Raw genomic sequence first — 15,172 nt, 5'->3', positions numbered from 1 at the left:
CAAATATAGATTATGAACAGCCATAATGTTTTATCAGGAACACACACACACACACACACACACACACACATACACACACACACACACACACACACACACACACACATACACACACACACACACACACACACACACACACACATACACACACACACACACACACACACACACACACACACACACACACACACACACACACACACACACACACACACACACACACACACACACACACACACACACACACACGGAATCTCACTTTTTCACTTCTTTTCTTCTTTCTATTATTGAGAAAGCAGGCAAATTCCTCAGAGATTGCATTAGTTGTATAACACTCCCTCTGGCTCTGTGTGTGTGTGTGTGTGTGTGTGTGTGTGTAGTGGGAGGTTCTGTTCCAGCTCTCCCTCCCTCTCTCTTGTTTTCTGTCTCTCACGAACACTACATGAACCTCAGACTGCAGCGTCTCTGGATGTCTGGACACTTAAACTCCTACTGATACTAACAGTAATAAGAGTCAGTAGGAGGAACAGTTCTGCTGCTCCTCACCATGGCGTGTTGGTGGAGCTTCTCAGCTGAGACCTGGGCTCTGATCCTGATCCTCATCAGCCTCATCCTGCTGTAAGTGACGTTCACGTTACACATTATCTCGATGTTACTGTGACAGAAAAGAAGGAAGTGTGAATAAGTTTGTGCACCCTGTATGGACTGCATGGTTATGATCATGAAAGACACCTCATTTAGTCTTGTAGATGATGAACATAAACATGAACACACCCCCACCCCCACTATGTGCTGCTCTTTATTTCTATAACTGATTTCATTGGAATGTTTTATGTTGTTTTTGTGTTCATAAATGACAACCATATTTACAATACACACCTACTGAGCACTTTATTAGCAACAACTGCACCCTCGTTTATCCAGATCCTTTCTTTCTCTACCTAATGCCTTTCTACTCACTGTGCTGGAGGTTCATGTTGGTTCCAGAAGTTTTGAAGCTCTTCTCTGTAATACTTTGTAAATTCCAGTCTGGTCTTCTGATCCTTACTGATTATTAGAGGTTTGTTTTCTGTGGTATCTCCTTCAAACTCCTGTTCTCCAAGTCATCTTTAAATGGTAAAACCTTCAGCCTGCTTTGTGGAGGTTTCTGATGATATCACCGATGGAGGTTTTGTGTTTTTTCTTCATGGTTTTTGAAACAGTTCTGTCAACAGCTATTGTTGTTTTCTATGTGCATTCTGTACCATGTCACACCAGAGGTTCCTTGTTTTTCAGCACAGTTTCTCTTTTCCCAGCTTGAGAATATTCAATTCAATTCAATTAATGTTTATTTGTATAGCGCTTTTAACAATGAACATTGTCTCAAAGCAGCTTTACACAGATAATGTGGTGATTAAACATAAATATGTTCTTTGTAAATAAGTTTGTCCCTGATGAGCAACTGTGGCAAGGAAAAACTCCCCGAGATGGCATAAGGAAGAAACCTTGAGAGGAACCAGACTCAAGAGGGAACCCATCCTCATCTGGGTTGCACCAAATGTCCATTTGAAGCAACAAAGTTGCGGGGTGCAGTGATGATGATCAGAAGCAAACTGCACTCCCGAGTCAGTGCAGCAGACCGGTGACACCAACTACAGTCCAATCCGTCCTCAAAAGCACCCGTTCTACTCCGGAATTACATGGAACCACCCAAGGTGTTGATGGGATACCGTCCCCAGCTGCACAGAGTGGCCTCCAGTCGAAGAGAACACTATCCAGAGGCAGACCTGCCTGAAGTGGGAAGATCTACGGAGGGGAGAGGAGCAGGAACAGTGATCACTGGAACCTCAGGAGCATGTTTAACGAGAGAGAAAGAGAGAGAGAGAGAGAGAGAGAGAGAGAGAAGAGGGAGAGAGAGGGAGGGGGAGAGAAAGAGGAAGAGAGAGAAAGAGGAAGAGAGAGAGAGAGAGAGAAGAGGGTGACAGGAAGAGAAGGATATGGATTATTAAGTCTCCTGATTGTTGTATGAAAGTTAATGTCACTGTGCAGTTTGGACTCTGGTAAGATTCACTCTGGCAGCAGAACTAAAAGGGAGAAGCAGAAGGAAACACAGACATGAGGATCTCTGGGATAAGAGACGACCCACCACACCACCATCAACAAACCTGAGTGAACGTGTGAGAGTGAGGAGACGACAGCATCCAAATATCCCAGTTCACCAAACACTCCATATCCATGATCCCTCCAGATCTGCTCCTTTACCTCACAAACACCTACTGACTAAAGACTCCACTAAATAAATATGTGTTCAGCCTCGACTTGAACACTGAGACTGTGTCTGAGTCCCGAACACTGATTGGAAGGTTGTTCCATAACTGTGGGGTTTATAAGAGAAACATCTGCCCCCTGCTGGAGTCTTCATTATTTGAGGAACCAACAGATATGTAGCTTTTCTCCTGTAGACAGCTCACTGGTCTTCATGTTGGTTTATCTTTTGACAACAAACACAGTCTTCACAGCTGAACCCCAGGATTTAGACCAAGAGTCAGTGGTGGTTTGAAGGACACAGAGCAGGTAGTTTAGTAAAAGTAGAGAAACTAAGTAAAATGTGACTCCAGTAAAAGTGTCAATTAAAACATGTTGCTTTGCATGGGTTGGAGTGGAAGATCTTCTGCTATAGAGCTCCAACCCTAATGAACATGAATGAATGTGAACACTGACTGAACCCCAGACCTTCTCACCTTCTCACCTACGTCAGTACCTGACTTTACAAACACTTTGTAGCTGAATGAAATCTCTACAAAATCTAGTGGAACATCTTCCCAGAAGAGTGGAGCTCATTATAACAGCAAATGTGGAATAGGATGATCAAAACAGTGTCAATCTTATACTCAGGTGTCCACAAACTTTTGAAATGCAGCGGATGATGATGATGATGATGACGATGATGAAGATTAAGCCTGTAATGTGCTGGTTGCAGGTACGGGTACTGGCCTTATGGGCTCTTTAAGCGTTTGGGAGTTCCTGGTCCTCAACCGGTACCGTTTTTAGGAACCATGTTACAGTACCGTAAGGTGAGTTTATATGATATTATAAAGATTGAACTCTGATAAAGTGATGATGTGAACTACACAATATTTCTCTCTGTTTTTTAGGGAATGCATAATTTTGATATGGAGTGTTTTCAGAAGTACGGAAAGATCTGGGGGTGAGTGTGTTAGTGTGTTCACGTACACTTTATACCAGACAATAAAGGACAGAAGATCTGTGGTGCACTCGGCTGGGTCTCAGGATGCTGCATGTGACATTATGAGAAAAATTCCTGTGAAAATTTAATAGAATCCATGAGGAAGGAATGACTTGTAAAGGTTTGGAAAAGTCATTAATGTTGAAGAACTTCGAGACTCAATGAGATAAAGTCCACTGCAGTTTACTGGGGCATTGTGGGACACTGTGGTGTGTGGAGATTCATGAGTTTTCCAGCAGGTATTGACAGAGGGACTTGGGAACAAACGGTGCATGATGTGCTAATTATGTTAGCCAGTATATTAGACCACCAGCTCTTGTGGTGTAGACTGGGTAATGAAAGCCAGGGCAGGTGACCAGCAGCAGCCACAACAGTGTTTGCTCACATAATGAGCTTTCCTTGTAGGGTAGCAACATGAACTTCCTGTAAAATATGGAGGACCATGGACATAAGAGACTCAAGGTTGATAAGTGATCTGTGAAGATTGTAAATGAAATGGAAGGACGACACCCTCCAGTCAGTTGCGCAGTTTCTTCTGAACTACCTTAACGTCCAGCAGCCCAGGGGCCGTGTTGGTTTCTCTGAGAGTTAGACATGGACACCTGCCTCAGAAGCATCTACCTTGATGAGGATTGACTTTAATGGAGGAGGATATTTGAGGATAGGGAAGCTGTAATGAAGGCTGTTTTGGTTTTGGTGTAAGTCGCCTTGGCTGCCCCACCCTAGGGTAACTACTTGTTCAGTTCTGAGGAGTGATGTTAGTAGATGAGCTACAGAACCAAAGGCATCCATCACTTTATGCAATTTCTCAAATTATATTACAATTATGTTAAATGTGAATTAGACTTTACTGAACCACACAGTTTACTCGTTTACATTTTACAGGATATATGACGGCAGACAGCCAGGTTTCTGTGTGCTGGACACCGACATCATCAAAACTGTCCTGATTAAAGAGTGTTACTCTCTCTTCACCAACCGCCGAGTGAGAGACCACACACACTACACACACACTCCACACACTCACACACACTACACACACTTATACACTCACACACACTACACACACTTATACACTCTACGAGGTGGTATCAAAAAGTTTGGAGAGTCGCTCTGTTTACAATAAAGTACTTTATATATCTTTGTTTTCACACAATCACCTTCAAAATCGCCCCCTTGCACAGCAATACAGCGCCCCTAGTGTTCTTCTGGAACATGTCCTGGAAGTCTTATTTTCTAAGCACGTCAAGCACCTTCTGCCATTCACACTGAATTTCTGCAACAGTGTCAAAACAGAGAGCCGGACCTTCATCTTTAGGAAGAGGGTGAAGTGAAAGTGCAGGAGCCAAATTTGGAGAGTGTGAGGGGTGTGAAAGTGAGATCATGTGGATTGTCCTCCGATGATCATCATGCACAAGTTGCCGAACCGTTTCGACATTTTCAGGGGTTCAACTCCTTGAAGGTCTTCCTGATTCCTTGTCGCCTTCTAGTGAAGTTCTTCCGCTCTTGAAGCGCATGTGCTGCTCGAAACACCTCGAAGGACTCGTCGTGGCGTCGCCGTATGTCAAACGTAGATCGCATTAAATGTCTCTGTGGCAAATTTCACTCGTTTGCTCTTCGTTCCTACTCACAGGGAATGCACGTGGGTCAGAACAGCACCAGTTTACAGCATTATTCTACACACTTTTTGATACCACCTCGTGTACTGAGAGAGAGATCACACACTTTCACACTCTATACTGATAGTCATCTGTTTATTTCTGAGAGCTGAAGGCAGATCTGTTTAAATCCAAAGTGATAATAAAAATCCATCTGATCTAGAACTATTAGATCTGTGAGAGTGAGTCTAATGTAGAATTTATTTATTTATTTCTCTCAGAATTTCCGTCTAAATGGTCCTCTGTACGACGCCGTGTCCATCGTGGAGGACGAGGACTGGAGGAGGATCAGGGGTGTTCTCTCTCCATCGTTCACCAGCGGCAGACTGAAGGAGGTGTGTGTGTGTGTGTGTGTGTGTGTGTGTGTGTGTATAACAGTAGATGTTATTTCTTGTTTCTCAGATGTTTGGAATCATGAAGTCACATTCTCACACACTGGTTGAAAATCTGAAGAAGACGTCAGAGCGAGGAGAATCAGCAGATATTAAAGAGTAAACCATCCTACTGTGGTGTTACACGTAACTCACAACATTCGTGTGTGTGTGTGTGTGTTAATGTGATGATGTGTTTGTTGAGGTTTTTCGGAGCGTACAGTATGGATGTGGTGACGAGCACAGCCTTCAGTGTCGATATCGACTCCCTGAACAACCCTAAAGATCCATTCGTCTCCAACATCAAGAAAATGCTGAAGTTTGATTTATTTAACCCTCTGTTTCTTCTTGTTGGTAAATAATTCTCCTGCGATTAATATTTATTCACAGTAAAGTAAGGAAATGTTTTGACACTAATCAGACCTCTGTTGTGTTTGTGATCAGCTCTGTTCCCCTTCATCGCTCCTCTGCTGGAGAAAATGAATTTCGCCTTTTTCCCGACTGCAGTGACGGATTTCTTTTACGCCTCACTGCAAAAGATCAAGTCTGAACGTGTGGCTCAGGATCATAAGGTACAAAACCAGAAACTCATTTACACTCCATCAGATATTATTGAGGTTTCATTGCATCTCTGATGTTCTGCAGAAACGAGTGGACTTCATGCAGCTGATGATCGATTCTCAGAAATCAGGGGATGGTGATCTGAACAGCAGAGAGTCCAGTAAAGGTATTTCCTGTTCCTGTGATCTGAGAGATTTGGGGTAATTAGATGTTTTTATACAAATTAATTATGAATGATCAGAACTACAAACCTATAAAGGAAATATTTCTCCCTCTCTCTCTCATTCCTTCCACAAAACATTCATTCATTTCCATGAGGATAACATTTCAGCTCTGAACAGCAAACAATCAAACACAGCTCCACCCCTGGTCTCGAGTGTCCCAGTGAGCTTTCATCAGGTTGTGTTGGTTTAATTCAGTGCCATTTGGATTGGATTTCAGAGAAACAGAACAGTTTGGGACCAGCGTGTGAACTAAACTGAAAACAGAGATCTGGTGTTAAATAAGTGGAAGTAGATTAGATTTGTTTGGACAAGGGACAACAAACAGATTAAGTATTTACAGTATATGTAAGTGTGTGTGTGTGTGTGTAGGTCTGAATGATCATGAGATCCTGTCCCAGTCCATGATCTTCATCTTTGCTGGTTATGAGACGAGCAGCAGCACTCTGTCGTTCCTCTTCTTCAATCTGGCCAGTAATCCAGAGACCATGAAGAAACTGCAGAGGAAATTGATGAAACTTTCCCTAATAAGGTGAATGAATCATGTTTAAAGACCAGGAAGGAGTTTATACACACTTTATACACACACACACACACACACACACACACACACTCTGCCTGTTTCACTTCTCACTATTTTGTCTTTTGGTTTTCAGGCTGTGGTTGATTATGACACAGTGATGAACATGGATTATCTGGATGCTGCTCTGAACGAGTCCCTCAGGTTGTACCCGGTTGCTCTTCGTCTTGAAAGAGTCTGCAAGAAAACCGTTGAGATAAACGGTCTTACCATCCCAAAGGACAGCGTCGTTATGGTCCCCATTTACGCCCTACATAGGGACCCTGAATTTTGGACTGATCCAGAGACCTACAACCCGGAGAGGTAGGAAGCAGCTTATGAGAATACATGATGGAAACTTGGAGAGCAGGACTGCATGTGACTGGCTTTACCAGCATGTCAGTATATGATGAAACCTTCTTCAGGACCATCAGCAAAACATGTGACCCAGAAACCATGGATGAATTCAGACTCTTTATGAAACACAAATGTTAACGCTGTTATGTTTCAGGTTCACTCAGGAGAATAAGGAGAACATCGAGCAGTATGTCTACATGCCGTTTGGTTTTGGACCCAGAAACTGCATTGGGATGAGGTTTGCCCTCATGGCCATTAAGCTGGCTGTTGTTAAGATTCTGCAGAGATTCGACATCAGTCTTTCTGAGGAAACGAAGGTCAGGATCTTCTTACCCCTATGTTGTTTAATGTCTCTAATGATGATGCTGACAACCTGCTTGACCACCAAATTCAGCTCACACTGTTAATCACAGTAACTATTTTTTCAATCAGGTTCCTCTGGAGCTGAACAACAATGGCCTTCTAGCTCCTAAAGAACCCATCAAACTCCACTTCACACTTCGTTAAACATCCAACACCTGCAAGAACAACCACACTAACCCATAAACCTCAAGACTCTCCTGCATTACAGAACGGTGTGTACCTGAAGATGACTTTAGCTGAAGTTCAGTAAAGAACGATACAACAATCTGGATCTTATTATCAGTCATAAAGAGTTCAAAAGTCACAGCAGTGTGAGTGTGTTTATATTATGATTCACACAGGCATTAAATCTCACACTTTATACCCAAATCTCATTATTATTTACATATATTGTAACAAAAATCTCCTTCAGAATGAATAAAGGTTTATCTGATCTCACTGTGTGTATGAGTAACATTTAATCAAACAAAAGTCTAACCCTGGAGGAACATCTGGGCGTTCCTGGTGTTAAACTGCAGTGACACATCAATTCAAGCCACTGTTACACTCCTGCATGTCTTTCAGTAAATACAAATGTCCTACTGTAGTTTCAGGGAAAAATTTTACTTTCTTGTATTTGCTTCTTACTCACACCACATGTTATGGAGCAGGACGTATGCAGCAATGTGAGTTTGTTGTTCTTACCAGATGTCAACTGAGCTGTTTTACTTCCTCTATCATTTACACCACTGTCATGTATTATCTATGACTGCTATATCTATATTACTTTATCTATTTAGCAGTAAGAGTCCTCACTAGATCTAGAAAATATGATCACATCAGCCCTGTTTTAATCATCTACACTGCTCCCAATTACATCTCACACTGATTATAAAATACTACTACTGACGTATAAAGCACTTAACGCTCTCACACTGCAGTATCTGAGTGAACTTCTGTACCAGGAGGATCCTCCACACCTACTTAGATCAAAAGGTGCAGGCTATTTGTTGGTAGCTCAAATAATGAAGATGATGATCTTCATATTCCCACCGTACATGAAGGAGATCAGGACGTTCACAGAACTGTAAGTTCCTCCTGTCTCGCTCCAACACTGAAATAGACTCTGATTTGTAACCAATGCAAAGGAAAGTATAGATGTAGACTGACTCCAGACTGAAGTTACGGCTCAACAACGTTATACATGAATTCTGTTTTCTCCACAGCAGGAGAAACTCCTGTAAATCACCTGCACTTTCAGAGAGTTTCAGCCGAACTCCGGAGATCACTGTGGCACACACTTATTAAACACTGAAACGCTTTTATCTTCCACTGAAACCTCCAACTGAACCCTGTATATACGAATCACAGAGAGGGGAAAATAAATAAAACACACGATTAGAATTAAACCATTATTTATTAACTTTATACAGAAAATTATATGGCTTTAATTATACACAGAATTAAATTAAATAAAAGCACTCTGTTGAAGAATGTGTGTGTGTGTGTGTTCAGTGTGCACACATCTGTACCCATCTGTTCCAGCTAGACTCATGCGGAAGAGCTTAGAGATTCTTATACTGCAGTCCACTGTGGGTTCATAAAACCCCACCACATCCTCCATCACACCAACCTCTCCATGACCTTTGACCTTGGGGATGGCAGGGCGAGAAAACAGAGACACTTTGGGCCGTTTAACCGTGAAGCGTTTTGTTACACACCCCAATTCTTCAAGAACCTGGGAGAGAAGAAATAACATTCAAGTGAGTGATGGATCACTGTGTTTAACAGGTGTGTGTGTGTGTGTGTGTGTGTGTGTGTGTGTGTGTGTGTTACCTTTAACAGATCTAGGATGACCAGTGGCTGCAGGACTCTGCTGTAATGCTGCAGCAGGGTGGGTTCAGGAACCCCAGGGTGGGTCATGATGTGTAACAGCAGTGCTTCTAACATCCCCTTACACACCGGCCTGTTCACAGACCCATCCACTGCACGCCATGGACGAGCTACAAATCTCAACATGCTCAAATCACACACACACACACACACACACACACACACACAGTAAATACAAGATTGTAAATTAATAACATATAAATGATCACGGTCTGGTACACACTGTATTAATCTGCTACACTGGAGTTTTAGCAGCTGTGTATTAATATTATTACAACATACTTAGTGTTCTTCAAAAAATAAAAACAGCTGGATTCTCTAAATGTAAATATTTAATTAGAGCCTGGAATTCATTATTTAACTACATTATCAAGAAATACATAATAAAACAACAGAGTTGGAATCTACTCTTCTACTTCGCTGCTCCCATTAGATGTCTCCACAGCTGATCATCCGTCTCCATACCCCCTTTACAATATCATCCACAAACATCATAGTCCATGAAGACTTCTGTCTGACCTCGTCTGTCAATCTGTCCACCACTGCAAACAGGAAAGGGCTCAGAGCTGATCCTTGATGCAATTCCACCTCCACCTTGAACCAGTCTGTCGTTCCTACTGCACACTTCACTGCTGTCACACGGTCCTCACTCCTTCTGACCTTCTCTATACTTCTCCAGAGTTGGACTCTACTCTATTATTGAATTAGAGTTGTGATCTGGACTTTTACACTATTTGGACTCTACTGGAATGGATTTTAAAACTGCAATCCAGTTTATTACTGTATTAGGTGAAGGTGATTTATTATATTTAAATATTTAGGGTTGAGATTTACTCTTTTATAGTATTAGGACTCATGAACCTCAACACTACTCGCTGGATTTGGTGCCTGCAGACTTTACTCTCTTCCCACAAATTAAGATGAACTCAAAAGGTTGCCATTTTGATGCAATCAATACCGCGAATCGCAGAAGTTGCTCGACACACTTCGAAAATAAGACTTCCAGAAGATGTTCCAGAAGAACGCAGGGAGCACTGCATTACTGTGAAAGAGCACTATTTTGAAGGTGATCGTGTGTAAACGCATTTAAATGAAGTATTTTCTTATAAACGGCGAACCCAGCCATTATGGATGCACAAGCCAGTGCACTCTTAGTGCCGGTCCCAAGCCCGGGTAAATGTGGAGGGTTGTGTTATGAAGGGCATCCAGCGTAAAACATGTGCCAAATCAAATATGCGGATCACAAATGAGAATTTCATAACGGATCGGTCGAGGCCCGGGTTAACAACGACCGCCACAGGTATCATTAGCCGACAGGGTACCGGTGTAAATTGGGCTACTGTTGGCCGAAGGAGGAGAAGGAGAGGAGGAAGACGTCTACAGAGACGGCAGGGAACGGAGCAGTGCAGGAGAGTGGAGGTTTGGGTTGGTACATTAAATGTTGGTACTATGACGGGTAAAGGGAGAGATAGCTGATATGATGGAGAGGAGAAAGGTAGATATGCTGTGTGTTCAGGAGACCAAGTGGAAAGGGGTAAGGCCAGGAACATTGGAGGTGGATTTAAACTGTTTTATCATGGTGTGGATGGAAAGAGAAATGGTGTAGGGGTGATTCTGAAGGAAGAGTACAGTAAGAGTGTAGTGGAGGTGAAGAGAGTTTCTGATAGGGTGATGATCGTGAAGGTGGAAGTTGAAGGATGATGATAAATGTCATCAGTGCCTATGCTCCACAAGTTGGCTGTGAGATGGAGGAGAAGGAAAGATTCTGGAGTGAATTAGATGAAGTGGTAGATGGTGTACCTAGGAAAGAACGATTGGTGATTGGGGCAGACTTTAATGGGCATGTAGGTGAAGGAACAGAGGTGATGAGGAGGTGATGGGTAGGTATGGTTTTAAGGAGAGGAATGTGGAAGGGCAGATGGTGGTAGATTTTGCTAAAAGGATGGAAATGGCAGTGGTGAACACTTATTTTAAGAAGAAGGAGGATCATAGGGTGACGATAAGAGTGGAGGAAGGTGCACACAGGTGGACTATGTGCTATGCAGGAGATGCAACCTGAAGGAGATTGGAGACTGTAAGGTGTTGGCGGGGGACAGTGTAGCTAGACAGCATCGGATGGTGGTCTGTAGGATGGTTTTGGAGGCGAAGAAGAGGAGGAGAGTGAGGACTGAAAGAAGAATAAGATGGTGGAAACTGAAGGAGGAAGAGGTCAGACAGAGGCTCAGTGGTGTTGAAGAGGTGTTGGATGATTGAGCAACTACTGCAGGAGTGATGAGGGAGGCAGCTAGAAAAGTACTTGGTGTGACATCTGGAAATAGAAAGCAAGACAAGGAGACGTGGTGGTGGAATGAGGAAGTGCAGGAGAGCATAAGGAGAAAGAGGTTGGCAAAACAGAAGTGGGATAGACAGAGTGATGAGAAAAGTAGGCAGGAGTACAAGGAGATGCGGCAGCAGGTTAAGAGGATGTGGCGAAAGCCAAGGAAAAGGCATATGAGGAGCTGTATAAGAGGTTGGACACTAAGGAAGGAGAAAAGGATTTATACCGATTGGCCAGGCAGAGGGACCGAGCTGGAAGGATGTACTGCAAGTTAGAGCAGTAAAGGATGGAGAGGAAATGTGTTGACTAGTGAGGAGAGTGTGTTGAGAAGGTGGAGGGAGTATTTTGAGCAGCTGATGAATGAGGAAAATCAGAGAGAGAGAAGGTTGGATGATGTGGAGTTGGTGAAGCAGGATGTAGATAGGATTAGTAAGGAGGAAGTGAGAGCAGCGATTAAGAGGATGAAGAGTGGAAAGTCGGTTGGACCAGATGACATACCGGTAGAAGCGTGGAGATGTTTAGGAGAGATGGCAGTGGGTTTTGACCAGATTGTTTAACAGGATTTTGGAAGGTGAGAAGATGCCTGAGGAATGGAGAAGAGTGTGCTGGTACCGATCTTTAAGCATAAAGGAGATGTGCAGACCTGCAGTAACTACAGGGGAAAAGTTGATCAGTCACACCATGAAGTTATGGGAAAGAGTAGTGGAAGCCAGGCTGAGAGAAGAGGTGACCATCTGTGAGCAACAGTATGGTTTCATGCCGAGGAAGAGCACCACAGATGCCTTATTTGCTTTGAGGATGTTGATGGAGAAGTATAGAGAAGGACAGAAGGAATTGCATTGTGTATTTGTGGATTTAGAAAGCGTCGACAGGGTGCCAAGAGAGGAGTTGTGGTATTGTATGAGGAAGTCAGGTGTGTCAGAGAAGTATGTGAGGGTGGTGCAGGACATGTATGAGGACAGTGTGACGGCAGTGAAGTGTGCAGTAGGTACGACAGACTGGTTCAGGGTGAAGGTTGGACTGCATCAAGGATCGGCCCTGAGCCCTTTCCTGTTTGCAGTGGTGATGGACAGGTTGACGGACGAGGTCAGACAGGAGTCTCCTGGACTATGATGTTTATGGATGATATTGTGATTTGTGGTGAGAGTAGGGAGCAGGTTGAGAAGAGCCTGGAGAGGTGGAGATACATGCTGGAGAGAAGGGGAATGAAAGTCAGTAGGAGTAAGACAGAGTACATGTGTGTGAATGAGAGGGAGGGCAGTGGAGGGGTGCGGTTGCAGGGAGAAGAGGTGGAGAAGGTGGAGGAGTTCAGGTACCTGGGGTCAACAGTGCAAAGTAATGGAGAGTGTGTTAGAGAAGTGAAGAAAAGAGTGCAGGCAGGGTGGAGTGGGTGGAGAAGAGTGACAGGAGTGATTTGTGATAGTAGGGTATCTGCAAGAATGAAAGGGAAAGTTTATAGGACTGTGGTGAGACCTGAGATGTTGTATGGATTAGAGACAGTGGCATTGAGTAAAAGACAGGAGGTGGAGCTGGAGGTAGCAGAGCTGAAGATGTTGAGGTTTTCGTTGGGAGTGACGAGGATGGACAAGATTAGAAATGAGTTTATTAGAGGGACAGCGCATGTAGGATGTTTTGGTGACAAGGTGAGGGAGGCGAGATTGAGATGGTTTGGACATGTGCAGAGGAGGGACATGAATTATATTGGTAGAAGAATGCTGAGGATGGAGCCACCAGGTAGGAGGAAAAGAGGAAGGCCAAGGAGGAGGTTTATGGATGTGGTGAGGGAAGACATGCAGGTAGTTGGTGTAAAAGAGGCAGATGTAGAGGACAGGGTGGTATGGAGACGGATGATCCGCTGTGGCGACCCCTAATGGGAGCAGCAGCAAGAAGAAGAAGAAGAAGATTTTCTTATAAACGAGTCCTGAAACCTTTTTAAAACCAACTCCGTGTGTTGAGAATTATTATTCTGTGTAGATTGTTACATTTATGAGAGGATGGGAATGAGACTTACTTTTGCTCTGAGATCTCAGCCTTCTCTCCACCTACATCACCAACATACAACATTTACAACACATTCACAACTAATAATCCTAACAATAATAACAACACACACACACACACACACACACACACACACACACCTTGACTCTGTGTTACATTGTCGTCTTTAGTTACAGAAGTTTCAGACATGTGTGAAGCTGGCGCATCATCACTGTGCACCACGTCCTCTTTAACAGAAGTGGGTGGAGGTGGAAGAGGAGTTTTAACTCCACCCTCGTCTCCATCGAATTCCACGGTGTCCGTTGTAACAGCGTCTATGGTGGATCTCTTGACAGGAGGGACTACATCATCGTCCGACTCATTTAATGGCCTCTTTAAGGGTGGCTTGCGTGAAGTAGGCGGAGCTTCAGGGGAGTTATCTGAGGAAGATGCTTCTGGATTGATGTCAGTGGTGGTGGGTGGAGCTCTTTGAGGGACAGGTTCTTCAGGTTCTTTAGGGCACTGCAGCAGCCACTCATCAGCAAAGTTCATGCAGACCAAGCGAGGAGAGAAAGCGCCCACCTCCAACACCTTCTCACAGTCTAACAGATCCTACACACATACACGGACATTAAACACAATCTATTTATACAGGATACATATCTCATACACACTCCTATATTCTCACCTGGATGTAATCCTTCAACGTTTTGCTCCGCCCCTTCTCCACCTGTTGCAGGTGTGTGCACTTCCTGTACAAGTCCTGTAGATCAATGCCAAACTCCGCCCCTGTTTCCACAGTAACCATGACCTCCTGCACAGCCTTTAGGTCCTCACTGGTGTAACCCAACATGGACACACATTCCTCCAGGAAGTTCCGTCCAACCACATGCTGCCAGTCAATCATGTGGGAGACAGAGGAGGGAAGAGAGAGAGCAGGAAACACTGCACTGTCTGATAGAGAGAAGAGAAAGAGAGGCAGACAGAGAGATTAAAGACTACATTTCTTTAGCGTACAGCTTTATTAGTGTGTGTATATCTTACTGGTCTGTGTGAACAGGGAGTGCGAGTGTGTGTTGCGCAGACGGATGCGCAGGCTGCAGGCGTTGACTGCGATGTGTTCGGTAGATGTGATGTTCCTCAGGCTGATGATTCCCGGGACAAAGTATCCCTTCATCAGCAGGTAGTTGGTGTGAGATGCCTGGTGAGCCTTCACCTCAAATCGAGCTCCAGCTTCATCCTCATCCTCCTCATCCAGCTCTTTAGTGATGCTAACACACACACACACACACACACACACAATCAGATTTACACTACCATTTTAACATAGAAGCTAACACACTTAAATTCCCTTCTTCATTTTTCTAATTCTTTCTTATTGGTTGTTTGATTCTTTACCTAATTCCCCACTTATTGTGTGTGTGTGTGTGTGTGTGTGTGTGTGTGTGTGTGTGTGTGTGTGTTTTACCTCTTGACCACCTCGTTGTCCACTAGTGTGCTGTCCACTACGACGATCTGCTGTGGTATGGAGACGTCCACACTGATCAGGCCCAGGGTCAGCAATGTGACACAGCATGCTGTTGCTCCTCCTGCAGAGTCCATGGGCAACACAACCATGTCCTCCACATCACTGGGAGGTATCAGACACTGGTCTCCATTCTCTACTTCTCCTCCTCCACTCTCCTGT

At 43.9% G+C, this 15,172-nt stretch overlaps 2 protein-coding genes across 2 annotated transcripts in view; one reads left to right on the top strand and one right to left on the bottom strand.

The window, feature by feature from the left end:
- Positions 1-412: 412 nt before the first annotated feature.
- Positions 413-7,754, top strand: LOC124377943 (cytochrome P450 3A27-like). Its single transcript, XM_046837346.1, is given in 14 exon segments — positions 413-618; positions 2,960-3,053; positions 3,135-3,187; positions 4,112-4,211; positions 5,106-5,219; positions 5,287-5,375; positions 5,461-5,609; positions 5,700-5,827; positions 5,901-5,982; positions 6,410-6,538; positions 6,541-6,569; positions 6,694-6,920; positions 7,108-7,270; positions 7,386-7,754. Coding segments are annotated over 14 exon segments (1,503 nt in total). The 5' UTR covers positions 413-547; the 3' UTR covers positions 7,461-7,754.
- Positions 7,755-8,693: 939 nt separating this feature from the next.
- The window catches only part of LOC124377940 (general transcription factor 3C polypeptide 1-like), an 18,474-nt gene continuing 11,995 nt past the window's right edge, over positions 8,694-15,172 (bottom strand). Inside the window, 7 exon segments of the mRNA XM_046837337.1 lie at positions 8,694-9,033; positions 9,132-9,315; positions 13,517-13,547; positions 13,647-14,097; positions 14,174-14,439; positions 14,530-14,756; positions 14,954-15,172. The exon segment at positions 14,954-15,172 is cut by the window's right edge and continues 135 nt beyond it. Of these exon segments, the coding sequence (XP_046693293.1) occupies positions 8,764-9,033; positions 9,132-9,315; positions 13,517-13,547; positions 13,647-14,097; positions 14,174-14,439; positions 14,530-14,756; positions 14,954-15,172 (1,648 nt within the window). The 3' untranslated portion in view covers positions 8,694-8,763.

Source organism: Silurus meridionalis, chromosome 24 (assembly GCF_014805685.1).
Source record: "Silurus meridionalis isolate SWU-2019-XX chromosome 24, ASM1480568v1, whole genome shotgun sequence".
Taxonomy (NCBI): Eukaryota; Metazoa; Chordata; class Actinopteri; order Siluriformes; family Siluridae; genus Silurus; species Silurus meridionalis.
This window is presented reverse-complemented; position numbering and strand designations above follow the sequence as displayed.